Source organism: Drosophila suzukii, chromosome 2R (genome assembly GCF_043229965.1).
Source record: "Drosophila suzukii chromosome 2R, CBGP_Dsuzu_IsoJpt1.0, whole genome shotgun sequence".
NCBI classification, from domain to species: domain Eukaryota; kingdom Metazoa; phylum Arthropoda; class Insecta; order Diptera; family Drosophilidae; genus Drosophila; species Drosophila suzukii.
The window spans coordinates 21,527,291-21,542,674 of NC_092081.1; the positions used below are offsets into that span (position 1 = coordinate 21,527,291).

At 38.0% G+C, this 15,384-nt stretch overlaps 1 protein-coding gene across 14 annotated transcripts in view; it reads right to left on the bottom strand.

The window, feature by feature from the left end:
- Window positions 1-15,384, bottom strand: part of Pkn (serine/threonine-protein kinase N) — a 35,930-nt gene that overhangs the window by 15,240 nt on the left and 5,306 nt on the right. The window contains exons 1-3 of one of the 14 annotated variants that reach the window (XM_065863954.2): window positions 8,335-8,697; window positions 5,745-5,935; window positions 1,110-1,431 (exon numbers count right to left, since the gene is read on the bottom strand). In XM_065863954.2, coding sequence (XP_065720026.2) covers window positions 1,110-1,431; window positions 5,745-5,810 — 388 coding nt within the window. In that variant the 5' untranslated portion in view covers window positions 5,811-5,935; window positions 8,335-8,697. Of the gene's footprint in view, window positions 1-1,109; window positions 1,432-2,008; window positions 2,421-5,744; window positions 5,997-8,334; window positions 8,698-15,384 lie in introns of those variants that run through there. The other 13 variants (XM_017073284.4, XM_017073291.4, XM_017073293.4 and 10 more) reach the window with 13 other exon arrangements.

Here is a 15,384-nt window from a genome sequence, read left to right on the forward strand (position 1 = left end):
CCAAACACGGAAGCAGATAGAAAGAATGTCAGAGCGCTGTCTCCAATCGAAAATGTAAACAAACCGAACGTAGCACATTTTACGCCAGTTGTGTCAATAGGTTGGATCACATAAATTATTGAAAAGGAAATGAAGAAAACATTTCGTTTGTCGCCAAGTCTATCACAAAGTGTTTTGTCAAAGATACGAGGGCATATATAACGCGGTAATCAGATCTTTCACGCCTAACACAATGTTTTTTTTTCACTTTTGTCACCATGAAGCATTAAGTGATGGGCCAAGAAAAGTGTGGTAAAAGCAAGTGCGTGACAATGACTCGTTAAAGACGGATTTAACCATTCTTAAAGACCTGAACAATTTCAACATTCGGTTTGATTGAAGATACTCTTTTAAAGGGAGTACTTTCATTTTTATTGTTTGTTTACCGGCAGGTAAGTTTGTATGTTTAAAAAATTATTGGTTTGTTAGTTTTATTGAACTGGAAATACCAATATTCACCAATACCAATTCCTAATAACTTTAGAAAACTAACTTTTGATTTCATATTTAAATTAGTTTTACAGATAATATAAATATATTATCATCATATAACGGAACCTACAAAGTATAGCTGTTCAACCGACTATTTTAATCGAAATTGATATATATAACTATAGTTAATGCTGCTAATATTATTTCTAGGTTAAAAAATATTACCTTTAGTTATCAAACTGATAGTTAAACTGATCAAATAAAACTTTGAAACAAGAAACTTAATTAAGTAACAACTTCCCCCATGACCTTAACTTCATCTTCTGCCCGAAAAAGGTATTTCAACTTCATTGCCCTGCCGAAACTTTTCCCTGTAGTTTGTTTTGACTATAGCTTCGTTAGTGGCCCCGCCCCCTAAGCGCGCCCTTCGTTTTCATTGGGAATACACTTGTCTCGTTACACTTGCCCACAAAACTTGTTGCATGGAAATATGCTCAACTTTGGCTCTCGTATAATTGCAACAGTTTATGATTGGCTTTTCGAAAGTTTGGCTTTTAATGGATTTTCGAAACGAAAAGCGAGACGGCGCTAGGAAAGAGTTACCCAATCTCAGCGAGAAATAGGAGACCAGTACTCACCTTGTCCATTGCTATTCACGGCGGTGTTGGCCGATGTCAGGAGGATTTGACTCTCGAGCTCCTGCAACTCGGACTTGAGCTCGGCCAGTTTGCTTTTGCTCTTCTTCACAAGAACGGCCACATCGCTGAGGGACCGCCGGTCCTTGGCCACCTCGCGCAGCTTCTCGGCGCCCTCCTTGATCTTCAGCTCCTTGCGGATCTCCCGCCGAATGGCCTCCTTGATCTCCTCCAGCCGTATGGACATACAGCTTTCGGGCAAATTCTCTGTGAAACCATATTTGTGACTGAGTTCGTACAGAACGGGATGCTTTATGTATTCGCCCTGGGAATGGGAAGGAAAAACAATATGTTCTTAGTAATTTCTCTTAAAGTTATAAGCAAAATATTATATATTTTCTATAATTAGGTAATTTATCAGCCCAAAAAAACCTAATGATTACTTAGTAATTTCTCTAAAATTAGGAAGTACTTCCTAAAATATAAATATTCTTAAAGTATATTGTTGGAAGTGTTGTCACCCAAAAAACCCATATGGTTATACTTAATGAGTTCAGAAATATTCAAATTATTCATTTCCTTTAAAATTTAAATGTTTATTTTCAGTTCTGTAATGTTTTTGTCTATAACCATTACAACGAGAACATCGGGATTTAAACCAAAATTTTCGATGTTTTATGTTTAATCAAAATGGAGAACTAACATTATGGGATCTACAAATCAAAAACAGTTTGATTTACAATCAAATATTCTATTTAAAAGGAAAAAACCAAAGATTCAAGGTAAAGTAACCTATTATAAACACAATCGTAATAATAAGAACCATCTTAGTTTGATAAAACTTTCTGAAATCTCCGTTTTTTAGTCAGAAATAGGTATATTTGTTCAGTTTTCCAACTCACTTCTCCAGAAATCACATAGTTGGAACCATTAACCGAATCGGTGTAAAATATGGCACCACCAACACTGTCACCATCGTTGTTAAAGTCATCGGCATCTTCCGGACCAAAGACATTTGTGACCAGTCTGTTCCACAGACCACTGTTCGACCGTCGCGCCGCCGAGCGTTTACTGTACCGGCGCGGCAAGGAGTGGCACTTCCTGTGGGCACCCCCGCCCTCCGAAGTGGCTATCGAGGTGGAGTCCTCCCGATCCCGCTGGCTGTTTGGATTGATCATGCTGCGGATTCTCTTCACCAGCCTGGACATTATTCACTCGGATTTCTTGTTAAGTTGTCGGCTTTATTACCTCACTTTGGTCATTTTACAGCCGTTTTGTGTCCGCTGAGAAGTTCACGGTAATTAGCTGGAACAGCCTGACCCACAAAAAAGACAAATACACACTTTTATTCACACGACTCCAACTGCCGTTTATCTAGAAAATGTATTTCCCCTTCCTCACCGGGTTCTTCTGCCTTTTTGTGCCTCTTTTTCTTGTAGTTCAACAAGTTTCTTTGGCTTTCTCATTAAACGGTTCTCGATTGCTTCTGTCTGATAAGCACTCAATGCATTGCGGCTCGAAACACTCGTTTCTTGGCCGGGAAAAGTCGTCAAAGGTGTCACTTGAAGCTGGCGAACAACCCGACGATAATTGCTATGCAAATTGGAATTCTAATCGATCGACGACTTCAATTGAATGCCATTGTCTACGATACACTTTCTCAGTGAATTTATGTATCAGAATGTTGTTAGGCTATTTGTTTGATAGGCGAAAGTTTGCTCAGATGGAAAGTCAGTTGGAAACGAAAATTGCAAAGAACCTCTTTATTTACTATATCCTACGAATCAGTAATCTATCTTTTTTTAAAAAAACATGTGATTCCGCGTTTGACGTCACTTAAAATCATCTTGTAAACTAAACTCTTTATATAAGTTCAAGTTCATTCTTATCTGTCAGAAATACATAAATTTATTTTAATGTTCTTGAGAACAACATATTTAATCGTTTTAATTTCCACAAATTCTGTATTTAAGGGTCGAATACACATAATTACACAATGAGCCGTAGACAACAAAAGTTGCCCAGTTGTGCTATCGATTGAATATGTTTATTTTCAATTCCCGTTGAAATCTACGGTCTGCAAAACATATGCATATATGTATGCCCAAACAAAGTGGCAAGTGCAGAGAGGTACAGAGTAAACACTTTTCAATAAACAATTGTTTATGGGAAACTCATTGTAAATATTTTTAAAACCGTACCAGTATGGCGAGCTACGGTGGGAATTTTTCATTAAGGAATGTCGCGAATAGGATTTGCATTTTTTGAACTTTTTATAGTAATGAATTATTGATTTATTTTATTTTTAAGTCATTGAGAACCTAAAACCTTTTTGTTATTCGTGTGAAATATTTGTAGTCATAGCTTCACATATACATATTGCATTCTAATAACTTTTGTCAATATTTTCCTTTGATTGACATAAATTCGAAGCCATTCAGACCTTGAAACTTTGAATTTTTCAATTTTCAAAACGAATTAGTCACGTATTATTTCTTTGTCTTATCAACATTTATCAATATTTTCTATTGATTTTCTTTATTTTTAAAGCTGTTTCGGCCCTGAAACTATTTAGTTATTTCCTAAGGCGCCCTTCCACTAAAAATGCGGCCCTGAGTTGGCAGAGAAATAATAAAAGAGTGCGTAACGTTTTCTTATCAAAGAACCGGGCGGCCAACTGATAAGTTTGGCAAGAAACTTAGACTTCCAGAGCCCCTTGTTTACACACACGGAAGTTGGCACATATTTCGATTCACTTTTTCACCCACACTGGTTGGTATTTTATTTATTTTCCCCCCTTCAATAGGGGTCGTTAATTATCCTATTTGAATGACTGGCACTCGAGAGATAATTATGTTAATATTTGCAACACTTGTTGAGATTAATAACCAATAATTAGGTGACACCACTGAGTCACCGCTATCGAGCTCCGGTGGGAAATCGGAATTAACTACGCCCGTCTATAGCCGAACAGTTACTGAGAACATCCACCTTATAGCGAGGGGCTGGACCTGCACCGGTGTGTGTTTGTGTGGGGGGTATTGCTGGGGGGAAAATCGAAAAACGAAAAGCGAATCGTGACGAACGGCAATCGTTTTAGCAGCAACAGGTTCGTTCGCCGTCGATAAGCTCAAACCACGCAACTCAATTCGCTGCGAACGCAACCTTGGCTAGGGCCGAAACATTTGGATCCCTTCGATGAAGATGGAGATGGAGATGGAACAAGTGCCTTTGATGGGATAATGCGATTTTAAGTGAATCCTGCTAATTGCCAATTAGCTGCAAATCAAAATCGACAGAGAGCGGCTAACTGCATCAAACAGGCAGCTCGAACGAGCGAGTTGTAATCCCCAAAAGTCAACCCACACTCTTTTATTTTCCACTCAACCACCCACCTCCCAACACTTCTATTTACTCAGACGAATCATCAAGTAAATCCACAAAGGAACAGAGGGAAATATACTGTATATGAGGTTCCCTAGTCTCGATAAAGTCGGATTTTTATTATGATAAATATATTATTAAGTCCAAAAAACATGTAAAAGGCATTGATTAAATAATAAGGCATGATTAAATAATATTTAAAACTTATAGTCAATGGTTTTAGGTACACCGTATACCAAGTTAAGATACACTTGTATTTTAAAATCATTTCTAAATTCCGATTCCGTATTACCAGTAGACGGTTTTTCATAAAAAAAATCCCAGTTACTTTTATTTATTTACTTTAATTATTTATTTAGTTGAAAGTATAAAGTATTTCTGATAACGAAACTTTTTGGACAATGAATGCCTGTTAAAACCAAATGTACCTCTAAGGTTTTGTATTTTGCTCGAGTGCGACTTATGTTCGCCTGGGAAATGTTAGTCGCATGTGAAATTTTAGCGGCGCATTCTCGAAAACATCTTGATGATGATAACCATAATAAAGCCAAATGAGATTGCATAACGTGATTACAGAAAGGCGAAGGAAAATGCAGACCTAGCATAGCGGAGCAATGGAAAAAAAACTGACACAACATACTTGAATAATCAGCATAATATGCGATATAGCGACATGTTCATTATACGTCGGGATTCGGTGCGGTTGCATTGAGACAAAGGCGATATATAAGCGCTACATGCATGATGACAGCAGCTGTCTGAGAAAGTTGCACAAAAATGCAACTCAACCAAGGGAATGAGCCGAGGCGGTGTCAGAAACTTCAATAAATTGTTAACAATTTATGAATTTCTTTTTGACGCAGGCCATTTGTGTGTGTGGGCAGAAAATCAGAGTGCAAGTACAAAGAGAAAGGGGCAGATCAAGTGAGAACGTTCAGTCTTTGTGACTTACTTAGCAGCTTCTTTGACTTAATTGGCTAATTAACCAAGGCTTAAGAGAATGTACATAGACATTAGGACTTTAACTGCGGTAATTATTATTAATAACAAATATTTCCTGTACATTTAGTTGGAATTTTTTGTTAGAAGGGGAAAATTTGGCTTATATATGGATGTAAAATTCGGTATAACAAAAAATTCGGCATTTAAGCTAGTACTTAGATACGAATTTTTGTTACCTAGATATTTACATAATAATATTTTAAAACTTAAATCCCCAAATCATACATTTTACGAATACCCTCCCATACATACGTGTAGATATCCCTTGAGGCGCGAACGTAAATCCTTGAGAAACACCATATTCATAGTCAATGCCATAGTACGGTTTACTATTGTTTTGCTTACGTTACTTTACACAAACTGCATTTGTTTTGAAATACGTACACCGAAAGTTACACACTTGCAGCATGTGATATTTTAATTTCTTTCTTTTCGTTATCTCACTGTAGAAATATGTGAAAAATTGTATACTCATTTTCCAAGAGAAAAATCACACAACGCAAATATCCGTCGCTGTGGGAAATCTGGCCAAATATTTGTCACAATAAAAAGCACCAGGCACCCACTTCCACCTCTATGGACTCATCTCATAGATACACACTTGTATATACGGATTGGTTATATCGAATATAAAAAGCGACGATGTCAAGGCGCTGCCAAGACGCAAACTGCAATGCTAGGAAGGAAAAACGCTCCGCCCAGCTCAGGCGTAAAAGCGATTAGAAAGCTTTTCGATTTGCGCACATATTTTCGGAAAAAAATAACAAATAACAGAATTTGTATTTGAAATTGGCATGCAATTGCAAAAAGGGAGGCGAGTGCGGACAGATATTGACACGTGTGCGCCTGTATCCACAAGATACATTATGTGGAATAATTTCTCTTGGAAAAGTTCTACAAATTTCAATAAAACCAAACAAATTTTCCATTTACCTGCAATGAGAAGAAGAGAAAAAACATTTATTAGTATATCAAGTCGGAGTAATTTCAGTTAACTAATGGTAATGATGATGGACCACTTTGATTCGGCCCGCGGCATTTCATAAATTGATAATTGGCGCCCGCTTTGAAGTCGAATTTTGTGGACTGTGGAGGTGAAGGGTGGAAGGTTGAAGGGGGCAATACACCGACCACTGGGCAACAATGAAACTTACGATTTCTAATCGGTCGTTTGCCTCCGAAAAAACCAAAAAAAAATATAGAGAAAAATCACAACATACACAGAAGCGAACCTGCCATTTAAGATCCAGCATTTGGGGAATTCGGCGGGGCAGGAAACACCGAAGCGCTTGCCGCACGCACATGAAATCAAACCGAAAACAAGGTCGCCAGCTATATAAACTCCACGGGCACACACATCAGCATGAGCATATATCAGCCCATAGTATACCCTTGGCCGATCCGATGCTTTTTCACTTGATCGGCCCACGCACGTCCACAGACGGGGGATATTTTTGCTTTTATTATTTTTATTTTTCTGTTTTTTGTGGTTCAAGTGAGCGATTTAATTTTCGCACTCTACGTAGGAAAGGTATATTTAGGGGGGGATTATGGAAATGAGGAATGGCAAATGCCCTACAGTTTGGAAATAATACATAAAACATCCCAGAAATTTTTATAGTTACTCAGAAGTAACAAAAAGTAATTAAAAAACAAATTATCCCAACACTTATAATTCTTCCTAAGAAATAATAGATATTTTATGGGGAATACTATAAAAAAAATACCAGACTCATTAATAAAGTTAAGAAAAAAAAAGTTTCTGTTTAAAAAAAAAAGTATTTCTTTGAACCATTAATAAAAAGATTCACTTTCCAAACGAATCACTAATCATGTTACCCGGCTTCCTCGAAATAAGGTGCCAAAAATAACACAAATTACTTGACCATTTATGAGCAGAAGAGTGCTTAACAGTACTAACAGGTGCAAACTGGCTTTGTTATTATTAGTGTTTCTGTTTGGTGTTTTTTTGGACACACGCCTAAACAGTCCGAAATCGATTTTGGAACGAGATTTTGCATTACAAAACCCCAATGACAGGGGAATTGAATTGGAAATGAGATTTCCCGAGTGTCGATAATAAATTTTCCAAAAACGTTTAAAGGCAAGCACAGCTCATTATGGCATATGTGGCTGGTGCTGATGAATTTGTTTAGTTTAGTTGACAACTGAAGCTGTCAACGCTTCTTATTTCGTATTTTATTTTATTTAATTTTTTTTAATTTGTAATTCGAGTTCGACCCAATATGGAAAATGGTTGAAAGGGGGGGAGGGGGTACAGGGGGGTTTTGACCCAGTCGCATGGCATTAAGGCAAAGCCATAGAAAGGCATCGACGACTGTGACAACAATACTAAAAACGACGAAAATTTTCATTTTTCTTCAACGCTTCTTTTTCTTAACGATTTTTTGCTTATTCAGCACATGCAACAAGTGAATTTGGGTTAAGCCTCGGCAGCGTGAGTACCGTAAATAAAAATAAAACCAGCGAAAGAGGAGAAGACGGTGGTGGCCGCAACGAAATTGTGGGCAAAATTAGAACAAAATGTTGGCCCGCTTGAAACTGAAAATCGATTTTCGACTGGTCTCGAATTTTAATTGATTGTCACTTGGATTTTCACTTTTAACGAAGCGATTGGCGCTGCCAAACGAAATATAAAAGTAAAAGAGAAATGGAATTTCACCCAAGCGCCGTTTTCTGTATCTGAATCTTTGAGTATCTGCATCTGTATCTGTATCTGTGGCTTTTATCTTTCGCCTTTTGTCTTAATTATTAACTAGAAATCCGCTGAAGCCGACGAAGAAGCCGTAAAATAAATGGCCCAAATCGTTTAGCAACTTACACTCAGCTCGAAATCGGCTAATCCCATTGCGGCCATGTATCTTTATTAGCACTATCCGCTGGATTCGTATCTGTATCTCTGCACTCGCGTGGCGTGGGCGTGCCTCTCGAAATTAAGGACATTGACATGGCCAAAACGCATTTATTTGTGCGTCATCCGTTGGAAAACACATATTTTTTTCGCACACCCGAACGATGGAAGAAATTCGAAAATCACCAGGTTGTGTAGTATGTATAAAGGCTTCGGCTTCCCAATTTATGCAATTCGCTTCTGCTGCACGCCGCTACTTTCACACACAAACAATAACAAACGAACCAGGCGAAAGAGCTCTAAAATCGAGCCGAACCAGCGGCACAACCGGCTTACTCAAAGTCCGCGAGCGAACTGAAGAAAAGCACACAGACCCAAAGCCCGCAGCTCCAAGCCGAGAGAGAATGAGATATGTTTGGGGAGAGTGCCAGAGAGAGGCTTTAAGAAGCGGGAGAGTAGTGCTGATATGGTAAGAGATCGGTTAACTTTAAGAAACCCGTAATTTACTAAATGGATGGTATACCTCAAAGGATGATCTGTTTTAAACCCATCCCATTATGGTAATTTTATTTCGAGCCTATCATGATCATAGAGATTTCAAAAACATAAAGAGTAAAGGATTGGATATGCAAATTCCTGAGACCCTTGAGATATATTCGGAGGTAACTGGTATCAGCTAGAAGGATGGAGATTTCTAACCTCAGAAAAACGTTTCATTTCCTCTTAACCACCTATATCCAGAAATTCATAACGATCAAAATCAGAGTAATTTGTTGGTTTCCTAGTATTTAAGCCAGAGTTTTTCGATCTAATACTCACAATAATTTGATTTATTTAAATTACTACTTTGATGAATTCTTGCTTATTTTTAAATATTTTATAAATATACTACGATTTTATGATGATGATATATGATATGATATATGATACATTAAGGATCACATGGGTGGGTTTTTCTTAGTGCACCTCAATAGAGTTATGCTCTAAAAAGAGTCTGAATAAAGTGTAGAGAGAGAGGTAGAGAGCCCCAATGAGAGTGCGCGGCTGAATAACTGCAACTCAAGTTTGTTAATTGGCTCCGCTCAGATTCTTTTCAATTTTCCTCTTGGCTCTATGCCCCCAGCCCCTCTTTTTCTGTTCTTAACTCTCCCATTGTGCCAGTTCTGGGAATTGTACAGCTATGTTTGATTAACATTTGAGGGAGATCCCCTCACCCCTCACAAGCGAAAGAATAAGCTCTCCGCATCTTCGAGTTTTCGACTATTATGAAACTGTCACACATTTTAGTTGGCCACGACTTTTGTTTATTGTTTATTCCGGAGAATAAGCCAAGAGATAAGCCAAGTGTCGTCATTTGCATAAGCACCGAAAATAGCTGGAAAATGGAAAAACGGCCGAGAGAGGAAATGGGAAAAATTCCATGGCTCAGCATGGCGCCGCTTCAATTAGAAAAATTCTTTGCCCAAGGCTTTCTCCAATCGAGAGAAATTCTTTCGCCCAAGGCTGTCGCTTTTGTGGAACAAACTATTTAAGAATGGGATAGTTTATAACATTTTCTACTAAAGCTTTTCTTAGCTATTAGCTATGCATGCAAAAAGAATGCTTAGGAAATAGAAGACTTAAAAAAGTAGATCATTCGAGTTAAACATTTTAAATTTGTGTTCGGTTTTAAATCTAGTTCAACATATTTCATGTAAGTTCAGAACGCACCTAAGAACTGTCAATAAAATATATTTTAAAATTTATTTTAAAGAATTTGTAATTTTTTAGAAGTCTACAAAACGTACAAAGTTGTTGAATTGATTATTTTAACCCTTGCTTTCATTAAATGAATTTAAATTGCACCTGAATGAAATGGAATTGAGGGCCGACAACCCTTCGCGAAAAAAAGGTGAAGAAGCCCTGCAACTGAGTGACTAATTAGATATCCACACCCCAGAGAGGTTCCCTTTTTACCCACTCCGCCAACCTCTGAGGCGGCCCTGACTCACCCGCCTGACCTATTGAATGTCTTTATAGAAGGGTTTTCGGAATCGATACGTGTGGGTCGGTGGTGTGGGGGTGTTCATTTCCCGATACTACACTACGCGCATCGGGAAAACGGAAATTGTTTGGCAAAACTCGAAACCGGATGTTGGATGTGCTGCCAAAACGAAAAACCGCAAGCCAAAAAAGAAAATGTGGCCAATGCCAAGTGCAGCGACTGATAAGCGCTCCGCTCGCTCGGAAAAGCGAAACCGAAATGCGGCAATTAAACCAAAAACCGTCGAACGTCGAATGCGTCATGCCAGTCGCCCAGCCCACATCGATCCAAGATCCCAGAGGTTGACAAACCCAGGTCCCAAAACGCCGAACACCGAATCAAAACACCATAAAGACTGCCACGCACTCGGTTCGAAAACAGCGCCCAAAAAAACTTGCCCAGCCGACAAGTCAAGTCAGCCAGTTTCATCATAATTACACGCCCCTCTTCCAACTCCTTTTCCTTAAGCCAAAAAAGAAAAGGAAAAGTGTCCAAGCTGAAAACCCAGATGATGAACATTTTATACCCTCGAGAACAGGTAACATGTACCTTACCCAATGTAATCTATAAGTACATTAATATTATGCAATTGACAAGATTTCTTATCATTGATAGTACTTGGTTCATTAGTTAACCTTAAAATACATAATATTATAAAACATTACCCAAGAAAATTGCATGAACCACGCAATCTTTCTGATAAGATCTATAATGAAATGGAAATGGATTTGGATATTTCGGGAAAGTCTGCCGCATTCAGCCGGAAAATGAGTGCCTGTCAATTATGTCATTATGAAGTTAAGGGAAACGGAGCTAAGAACAATGCCAAAGCGAAGTACTCTTACCACATGGCAAACGAAAGCCAAGTTAAGATCTGAATGGATATGCAGATTGTCTCGGGGTTTAAGCCGTGGCTCTTGCAGATGTATCTCCGCAAATGTATCTGTAGGATGGTGCCTTTCGGGCCGTGTGATTGCTTGGGCGCTGTCACGTAACGAAAGGGAAAACTCTGCCTGTCTCTGGGCTTTAACTTTGGCTTTAACTTAAGCTCTGTGTCTCAGTTTTGTTGTCGCATCGATGCGGCTGTGGGAAGTCATCGTTGTCGTCTGCAACAGCAACATGCAGTAACAAGTACAGCATAAGCAGGAAAGGTACAGTACAACTTCTATTATACGAATAAAGTTACAAAGATGTGGCAGTTACGGAATCAGTGTTTGAAAATGAATATATTTCTAACCTTACCCCGTACTCCTAAATCATTTCTTTATAGACATACTATCATGAACAAATGATTATTTAAAATTTTAGAGAAAACAATATAAGTGGATTATAACTATTGAAGTTCTTACTCTTAAATAATCCTTTACCAAAAAGATATCAACAAATATAAGAAATAGTTACTTTATTCCTTGTAACTAGTAAAAATTATATCGAATGTTGACTTTTAAAAGTAATTGAGGCACCCACAAAATTCCATTCCTATTTCTGCAACCTTAACTTCGTTTCACTGCATTCTTGGTGATTCGAGACAAAGAAGTCGACCTGTTACTTTCGACAATGACAGGGCAGCGCCAACAATGGCAGCCAAGAAGAATCATTTATGGCCAGAAGGGGCCGGGGTGCAGATAGGAAAAAAGAGGGGAAAACAGGGAAAAGGGCCCACAGTGTCGGCCAACGTCAAAGAGGAAGACGCCCTTCCCCCTGAAAAGTTCCGACTGGCTGGCTTTAAGACATCTTTCGAAGGGTGTCGACTCTCATTTGCATCTCTGCACTCGCCAGTAAAAAGAATAAATCAGCCCCAGTGAAAACCTTTTATCACCGAAATCCCAAGACCCGGCAACCCAATTAATATATCATAGTTTTTCGCTGCAGTTAAAAAAGATATGGAATGTGCATTACAGTTACATTTCAGTGGGAAAAATTATAATGTGTCGAAGAGCATTTGAGCGAAAAACTCAGGCGAGGAGGAGCAAAAGCAGCTCTAACTAATTGCATTAAGAGCTCAAAGGTGCAACTGCACATAGCGATAAAAATAAAAAATCAGAGCAATTCCCACAGAATCGGCGGGGCATTAGTCGGGCACACGTAATGTGATTAACATGGATTCTACACAAACACTAGTCTGTGGATAATAGATGAGTTGGTTTAGTGTAGTATCTATCGCTGGGAATAGAACTATCGCAGAAAAAAGGGTTCTCAAATAAAGTGGATGAAAAAGAACAGCAGTAAGAACTTAAATCGCAATGTTTTGTATATTACATTTTAAAGATGCGCAACGATCTGCTATAGAAAGCATTGTTAGCCCACTGGAATTTGTTGTACCTTAAAAAGCCCTTTAAAAATATCAAGATTCCTAAGCGAATCGGTATTGTACACTTATATACCTTTTAATATCTTTCCTTTACTTTTGAATCTTTTAAACTATGTGAAAGGTCGGCTTTCATCATGTTTATAAGAAGGTTTTTCCTCTCCTGCAAAATATTTTGATTTTCAAAATAAAACTTAAAAATTAATTAAATAATATAATACTTAAAAACAAAAAAAAAAGGATTGTCATTAGTCAAGTTCAACAACGAAATAGTATTTAAGATTTCTGAAAAACAGTAAAATAAAATACTCTAAAAGTATACGAACTTCAAGCAACCCTATTCGAGTCATTAGCTTTTATCTAAGCCACATTTCCCGTTTGACTAAAATAATTTACTCATCTCTAAAATGGGAAGCTTTGCAGCATTGTTGTTAGTTGTTTGTTTGTTGTTCGTGGCTTGTTGTTGCTGCTGCATTCAATCAACGAACAACGGCATTTTGAGAGCAGCGCCTGAGGCTTTGGCTTTGGCTTTGGCTTCAGCTTCGGCGTCAAACTCAGCGGTCAACAACACTTGCAGCGATCGAAAAAATGGTATAGTAAGCAGCAACAACAGCAAACACGGCAACAACGGCGTCTGTTTGAGGAAGCCAGCTTAGAGTGGGAAAATTGGCAGAGAGCGGCACTCAAACGTGGAGAGTGCGCGAGCTGAGAGGAGGGAGAGAGCATCAGCATCGCAGGTGTTTGCCAAACAATTGCAGTAAGGCTTGGCACGCTTTTCTCCTCTTTCTTTCTCTCCGCACCATTGTCTCTGCACTGAGAAAAATAAAGTGAGCTGGAAAACTAATGGAATCCAAAGTAATTTGATCACTTTAAAAATAATTATCTATGTTATTGGATTAAAATAAAATAAAATACCAGTGAAAAACGGATAAAACCATTTATTCTGAATTATTATTTTTTATTCGTTCCACTATGTCTAAAAAATTAAGAACATATATGTTAACTTCTTTTCTTGACTTTAATTGTGGTAAGAGAAGTATACGTGTTTTTCTATCCGAATAGTTAAACTTCATGTTAATTTTCTTTGAAAGTTATCCAACTTACGGAACATTGATGAATTGGCCCTTAAGATAACTATTGAAATCATAGTGTTTCCCAATGTTTTTTATTGAATATTTTTAGGACTGCGAGTATAAAACAATTGCTTTAAAATATTTCCTTTTAATTTATTTTAATTTTAAACAATTTATCAGAAAATTAAGAGCTTATCGCATGCTCGTATGATGACGATTTTTTGTTAATGATGTTGTTTTTGCCATGAAATCCTGTGTTTTGTTAAGACCATATATCTTTGTAATGAACAGTGCTTTTTACGACTCGTCAAAGATCCCAATTTACTTGCAGTGCACCTATAAACCCTATCTCCATCTCTTTCTCACTCCCATATGCACAAATGGCATGTCTCTGTTATGCTATTAACATGCTGTTAATTTGATTGAAAAATGCTTTATGGCAATAGCCGCAGTCGCAGTGGCGGCCTTAGCTTTTGTTTTGTCTGCCATTTCAGCGTTTTTGGTCGAGTGAAAGTGAAAATTACAAAAATTATACAGAAATCAATGTTACCGCAGCAGCCGTCGCAGGCGAAAAAAATTGGATAGAAATAAATGGCCACCCTGCCGCAAAGACAACCAACCAACTGAAATCGAGCAAACAAACAACAAAGGCCAGCTGTTCGATGGATGCACGTGCATCTCCAAGTGCAACTGCAACTTCAAGCGGAACCACAAACTGTGGCAAGTTCAAGACGCTGCTGGCAGAAGGTGCACCACATTCCAGGTGTCAAACGAGACAAGTTCTACTTCTGCAACTAGTTTCCGCATTTGTTGTGGCTCTCAGTTCTCACTTCTCAGTTCTCAGTTCTAAGCTCCTCTTTGGGGCACATCATTTCTTAAGATCATTTGCAAGCCAAACGAGCAACCTGGCTAACTAACGTTGTCCCAATTTCGAGAATCCACTGTAATTGGGGACACCTGCATGCGCCCAATTCGAGTTTTCCACTCTTTCGAGTTCAAGGCGAAAACCCGTTCGCCAAGACAAATCCAGGCGAAAGAATTGCGCCAAAAAGTGAGGCACCCGAAATGGGACAAGTGTATGTAGCTTAGTCTAAGAGTCCCACATATCATACAAAGACATTTATAAAGCATTTGGAATGGGTTTTATTACAAGCCAGGCTACTAACTTAAGAACATGTATAATTTTCTGAAGGGTTATTAATCTAATAATTGACCAACAATTAATTTTAATAAAATAATTTGTTTTTTTCATAATGCTTTTTTATTTCTAATTCAACAAGTTCTTAAGATCTGTTGTCATGATATCAAATTGCAGATGGGTATGGACTATTGATCAGAATGTCCTTAAATACTCTCTTTGAAAAGTAAAAATACAAGTGTACTTAAGGTTTAATGACAATGTAATCCCTTTTTAATTTAATATATTTAAAGGAATTCCTAAAACGGACAAAATTGGAACCTTTTAAGGATTGATATTGAATATTTTGACCAGGCTACCTACGTAGGCCCATCAACCCAATGAAATTCATTTCCCAGGCAATTTTCCATAATAAAGGTAATGGAGGAATAGCTAGCTAGCTCTAGACCGTCTCACCTGTTTTTTTGTTCCAGCCACA